Source organism: Terrapene carolina, unplaced genomic scaffold (assembly GCF_002925995.2).
Source record: "Terrapene carolina triunguis isolate 2854851 unplaced genomic scaffold, T_m_triunguis-2.0 Scaffold20312, whole genome shotgun sequence".
NCBI lineage: Eukaryota > Metazoa > Chordata > Testudines > Emydidae > Terrapene > Terrapene triunguis.
Window position 1 is genome coordinate 1 of NW_020684663.1, and position 6,864 is coordinate 6,864.

At 44.2% G+C, this 6,864-nt stretch overlaps 1 protein-coding gene across 1 annotated transcript; it reads left to right on the plus strand.

The window, feature by feature from the left end:
- Positions 1–4,611: 4,611 nt before the first annotated feature.
- Positions 4,612–5,596, plus strand: LOC112122038 (olfactory receptor 6M1-like; the record flags this gene model as incomplete). The annotated part of the gene is made up of 1 exon (XM_024220894.1): positions 4,612–5,596. A coding segment is annotated over one exon (985 nt), but the record flags the coding sequence as incomplete, so codon positions are not given.
- Between the last annotated feature and the right edge of the window lie 1,268 nt (positions 5,597–6,864).

Sequence of the window (6,864 nt, forward strand, 5' to 3'; positions counted from 1 at the left end):
CAACCCGTCACAGTGGCATCTAAATCCCATTAAAATTCATTGGGAGTTGGGGGCTTGTCTTGTTTAGGTGCCTTTGAAACGTGAATACTAGAACTTCCCTACCTCACAGAGATGTTAGGAGGACAAATAGATTACAAATTGTGAGATGCTCACATGTTATGGCAATGGGGGGGTCATAAGTACCTGAGGTAGATAAATAATTGTGTTGACCCCTTTTCATAGTGTAGTTTTTCAACTGTAATCTTTTCATAATGCAATGCACAATGTTTTCATTATCCCTGAGGGCTGAGATTTTCAAGATCCCTGAGGTTCAGCGATATTAAACATTCTGCCCAAGTCTGCAGTAGAGCAGGGAACTGCATAGAGGTCTCCCAAGTCCAACTCTAGTGCCCTAACCACTGGACCATTCTTCCACTGCACCAGCCATTCTCAAGAACTTACACTGTTTCGATGGCTTAAAAGAGGCACAGTCCTGTCTACGTTGGTGAATCTCCTACAGCAAAACCCTAGATATTGCACTCCTATGTTTATCTTAAGAATGGGATTTGCAAAGGAGCCTAAGACCCAGATTCTTCAAGGGATTTAGGTGTCTAACTCCCATGGGCTTTAGAAACAGGGTCATTTGGCACCTCTCTCTCTCTCATAAGTTCCTAGGATAAATGTTGGCCTAACTCTCTGAATTCCACTGAAAGTCACTTCAGAACTTCATGCTTTAGGCCCTGATTCTGTGTCCATTGGAGTCACTGGTAAAATTTACATTTAACTTTAACGAGTGTGCTTGCCTTCCTTGGATTAGTAACTGAACTGTTGTCATCATACAACCCATAATAAGAAAAATTAATGAGGCTCCAAGGGGAGTGTGGTCAATTAGCCCTTGTGTTTAAATGGAATGGCTATTTCCATGCATGCGGAATTGTGGCTTCTTATAGTGAAGTGACATTAGAGATAATACATTGATGGAAAACAATAAAAAAAATCCTAGCACAGACAGGCCTTATTAGGAGAATAAAGAGCAGTGACTCTAGCTCCACCCAAATTAAAAGACTCTTTTCAAGGCAAAAGCATGCCAAAACACAGCGCTTGCAGGGCATTCCGCAAGAGATGCCAGATTTAGTCGGTGGAGACCTTACTACACCTTGGGAGCAATATCTGAGCAAAAATCAGAAGCAGAATCTGATCGTTTATTTTCAGTTCGGGGGAGGCAGCTCTTTGGAAGGCTTCTTGGTGGTGTGTCAGGCCTGCTCTTCTGATTTCTTCTGACTTTCTGGCTTCAGGAGGGGCTTTGTTAAAAGGGGAGTTGATGGCATCACCACAAGGATTAGAGTCAGCAGCCCTGCTGTAAGTATTTTCATTCTCGGTTTTTCATGTGTGCTTAAGGGACACTGAGCACTTGACGTTGCTCTTTTCCAGTGCGGTGTTGGTTATTGTTACAAACAACACCTAAGATGACTAAGGTCAAACACTTACATAGAGGTGTAATTCCACTCACATAAATGATCCTACTAAGTTGATGAGACTGGTCTTGTGAGGAATGATATTCTTCTGCCTGAGAGCCTGTTTCATCCTGGCAGACCTCTGTGCCCACAGAAATCAGCTAGAAGAATCCGGGCCAAAATGTTTTCAGGATCAAGCCATAAAACTGAATGAATATGGGGGCGGGAGAGAGAAGAGAGAGAGACAGGAAAACATTTTTTCCTTTTTTCCATGTAGTTCATTTCTACATTTGACAGCACTTTGTGAAGTCAATTTCACTGTGCCCATCTACAGTTAGTTAATAACATGCCAGAAACTGGTTAAACACCTTTAGATTCATCATAGGGGGAGAAGGAAAAACTATTTTAATTAATAAAAGACATAAACCATGAAAAATAATCTGGATTTTGGGCCACAAATTCAACCATCATAGAAAAGACAGCACAGATCCATTGATTTGCATGTAGCAGTGCCAAATTACACTAGCTGAGGATTCAAGAAAGCTGAGTTTTTGAAGGCGATCAATTAAAAAAAAATCAAGTTACAGTATAATTGTATTCCTTTGGAAAACATGAAATGTATGACTGATATTTCCAGGCGAAAGGCTCATGAATGGACAACGTAGGCATTCTGCAAAAAGGGGCTAGAAATGGTTTTGGTTTTAATAGTATTTTTGAATTATTTGGTGTATGGCCACTTGGCTGTTTTAGAGATTATTGTGTTGATTTTAAGTGAGTTGTAATAGGAGTTGTGTTGGCTTTATGTATATTCAAGAAGTCCAGAGAAAAGTTGTATTGTTAGTTTGCTGTTTGGGAATTTAAAATGAGAATGTATTATGGATGATTAATATAGTTTGATCAGATATCAAAACTCATACTAATGCTGATAGTAATTGGAGCAATTCTCTGGCTTGTGTTATTGCAGGAAGTTAGGCTTAATGGTGCCTTCTGGTCGTAAAAATTGATGAGCATATAATGTTACTACTTCAGCATTGTTACAGTAACATCAAGGTCAATTATCATTTGATATGAATGCAAATACGAGATGCTTTGCACTGATGTTTTCATAGCTCTGACCATCATTGGAGGTTTTTAAGAGCAGGTTAGACAAGCACCTCTCAGGGATGGTCTAGATCAGGGGCGGGCAAACTGTTTGGCCTGAGGGCTGCATCGGGTGTCAGAAATTGTATGGAGGGCCGGTTAGAGGAGGCTGTGCCTCCCCAAACAGCCAGGTGTGGCCCGGCCCGCGCCCCCCATCCCCCCCCCCCCCCCCCTCTTGCCCCCCTCCGGCCCCCCCCCCGGGACTCCTGCCTCCCCATCCAACCCCCGTCTCCTTCCTGACTTCCCCGACAGGACCCCTGCCCCGTCCAACCACCCTTCTCCCTGTCCCCTGACTGCCCCCCGGCACCCCTACCCCCATTCAACCCCCCTGTTTCCCACCCTCTGATTGCCCCAACCCCTATCCACACCCCACCCCCTGGCCCGCCCCCGAACTCCCCTGCCCTCTATCCAACCCCCCTGCTCCCTGCCTCCTTACAGCGCTGCCTGGAGCATCGGTGGCTGGCGGCGCTACAGCCGAGCCGCCCAGAGCAGCAGGACAGGCAGCCGTGCCGCCCAGCTGGAGCCAGCCATGCCACCGCGCAGCACAGAGCACCGGGTCAGGCCCCGGATCTGCAGCTGCGCTGCCCCAGGAGCTCACAGCCCCGCTGCCCAGAGCATTGTGCCCGCGGTGCAGTGAGCTGAGGGTGCAGGGGAGGGGCTGGGGTCTAGCCTCCCGTGGCAGGAGCTCGGGGGCCAAGCAGGAGGGTTCCTCAAGCCGGATGTGGCCCGCGGGCCGTAGTTTGCTCACCTCTGCTCTAGATAATACTTAGCCCTGCCATGAGTACAGGGGACTGGACTAGGCGACCTCGCGAGGTCCCTTCCAGTCCTATGACTCTATGAGTCTATGATCTGCTTCAGTGAGAATGAAAGAGTCATGATGAGATCTTATCTTCTGATGTTTTAAATACTTGTTGCTAATTGAACTTGATTTCTCCTGATTTGGTGATAAAAATATTGTCCAGTAGAACATTCGAGACAGATTAGAGAAATAGAAACAGGATGCATCGTATTTCACTCCTAATAGTCTGCAGAACTACCAGGTACTAACAAGTTGTAAGTGAACAACAGAAGTTGAGCAAAAAGGTCTAATACTGAAATTATATTAGCATTAATGTTAAATATTAATGTGATATGAATACCAATGAATTGCTTTCTATTATTTTCCATAGCTCTGAGCATCTGCTTCGGAAAGAATGATATAGTCATAAAGATGTCTTATCTTCTTATGTTTTATTAAAAACTCACTGCTAATTGAACTTGAGTTCTTTTGATTTGGTGAGAAATGTACTTCTGTAGATTGTTAGAGACAGACACACATGACAGGTCTGATTTTTGGCTGATTTAATAGATTATAAGTGCAGAAGGGACCATTGTGATAATGAAGTTCGACCTCCTGTAAAACAAAGGTATAGGACTTTCGAAAATAATTCCTGAATATAACTGAACTAGAGCAGATCTTTTAGAGAAACATCCAGTCTTGATGTAAAAATCGCAAGTGATGGAACATCAACCACAGCCTTGGTACACTGTTCCACCAGTTACTTTACCAAAATTGTGCACCCTATTTCTAATCTGAATTTGGGCAGCTTAACTTCCACCCATTACCTTTGTCATCAAGGCAGAAGAACTCATCATCAAATTTCTGTTCCCCAGGTAGGTACTTATACACTGTGATCAAGTCACCCCTTCACTTTCTCTTTGTTAAAACGAACAATTGAACTCTCAGAGTCTATCCCTCTACGGCACATCTTTCAGTCCTTTATTCATGACCACGGCTCTTCTCTGAACCGTCTCCAAAATTATGAAAACTCTTCTTGATCTATTTCAGACAGTTGAGAATTGAGCTGGTAATTTCCTACAGGACTTCATTTCTCACCAGAGGTCCCTGACTCTGGATGCAATAAGATTACTCAGTGTGTAGAGTTAAACACATGCATAAATCATTGCTGGGTCAGGCATCCAGTGGCTGTGTGTATGTACAGCACCTAGCACAATGGGTATCTCTCTCTTGGTTACCACATTTTTTCCTTTTTTGCAGACATTATATTCCACACCAAGAAGTGGTAAAAATAAGCAACGAGAGCAGAGTGACCGAGTTTATCCTAATGGGATTTCCCCTCAGCCGCCAGATGGAAATCTTCCTCTTTGTCCTCTTCCTCATGTTCTACCTGGTCACCCTCTCAGGCAACCTAGTCATCATCACCATCACCTTGGCCGACTACCAGCTCCGAACCCCCATGTATTTCTTCCTGTGGAACTTCTCCTTCATGGAGATCTGGTTCACTTCAGTCACGGTGCCCAAGCTCCTCTCCAGTTTGCTCTTTGGGAGCAGGATCATCTCCTTCACCAGCTGCATGATACAAAGCTTCTTCTACTTCTTTCTGGTGGTGACGGAGTTCCTCCTTCTGGCCGTCATGTCCTTTGACCGTTATGTTGCCATCTGTAACCCATTGAGATACACAGTCATCATGAACAGTCACGTCTGCTTCGTGCTGGTCTTTGGGGCCTGGACTGGGGCCTTCTTGTATATCCTTGGACCACTCAGTGCTGTCGCCGAGGTACCCTACTGTGGCCCCAATGTGGTCAACCACTTCTTCTGTGACCTTACAGCACTGGTTAAGTTATCCTGCAAGGACACCCATGTCCTGGAGTCAGCCATTTTCATCATGGCGTCAGTGCTTATCCTGAACTCCTTGGTGGTGACTGCAGTGTCCTACACGTACATCATCACCACGGTGCTCAGGACCCCCATGGCTCAGGGCAGGCAAAAGGCCTTCTCCACCTGCACCTCTCACATCACAGTGGTGAGCATCGTCTACAGCACCCACATCTTCATGCATGTCCGTCCCATTGAAAGCAGCTCCTTGGAGCTCAACAAGGTGGTGGCCTTGCTGACCTCCGTGGTGACACCATCCCTCAACCCCTTCATCTACACCCTCAGGAACAAGCAGGTCAAACAAGCCCTGAAGGAGGCCGTAGCCCAGAACAAGGTCTTCCTGTTCTACAAAAAGTTTATCCCCTAATGCAGTGGTTCTCAACCAGAGATAATAGTGTGACTGTGACACTTTTGTATTTTTATGTCTGATTTTGTAAGCAAGTAGTTTTTAAGTGAGGTAAAACTTGGGGGTACACAAGACAAATCAGCCTCCTGAAAGGGGTACAGTCGTCTGGAAAGGTTGAGAGCAACTGGCCTAATGGGATGTTTTAACCACTGCTGGTCATTTAGTATATCTCTAAACCAGGGTGAGAGGAATTTGAGTGGTTCTCAAGACCGGTAATTATGAGACCAAGCAAACAATCACAACACTAAGTGAAAAATCACTAACTCATGCTTAATTTTAAGTCCAGGAGTGCAGTTCTCTCTTGATTCAGCAAAGCATTGAAGTATTTGCTTAACTTTGTGAATTCAGGAGTTCCCAGAGCCACAGATTTCAAAGCCATTAGATCCACTAGTTTGAACTCCTGTATATTACAGACCAGAAAATTTCACCGAGTCACTCCTGGACTGAACTGAATAAATTGTGTTTGGCTGAACCATCTTCCAGAAAGGCATCCAGTCCTGATCTGAAGACATCAAGAGATGGAGAATCCATCATCCCCTTTGGTATTTGGTTAATCACCCTCAATGTTCAAAATTTGTACCATATTTCTCATTTGATTTTTCTTGTCGTTGCTTTAACTTTCTGATATTCCTGATATTTTCTCCTGGTGAAGGTATTTCTACATCATAATTAAGACACATCTCAATTTTTGTGTTGATAATCCTAACGGACCAATCTCTTTAAATCTCTCACTCTCAGGTATCTTTTTTTCCCTGGGACATGAATGATTTTTGTGGTTCTTCTCTGTACCCTCACCATTTTTTCAAAATCTTTTAAAATATGCCGGGCACAGTATTTCAGTGTTGGTCTCATCAATGCCATGTACATTGGTCATATCACTTGCCTGCTTCTACTTCCACTTCCGTTTCTGTTCCTCACAACACTTAAACCCAGGCTTAATTTTAAGATAGTACATAGTGCCATCTCCATTCAGCAAAGCATTTAAGCACGTTCTTACGAATAAGCATGTGCTTTCCCCAGTTTAAGTTGAATGGGAATACTCATGTGTCCTGAGTAAAGAAATTGCTAAACCTGAGGATTGGAAACTGAAATTCAGGGGCGTTGGGAAGCCAACTCAGGTTTCTTTGAAATTCCTTCCATACGTGATTGGCTGAGCTAGGGCCTTTTGGAGTTTACGTTAATTTTCAATATAATCGTTGTGGTTTCTTCATGCCTTTGTAATAGGAAGT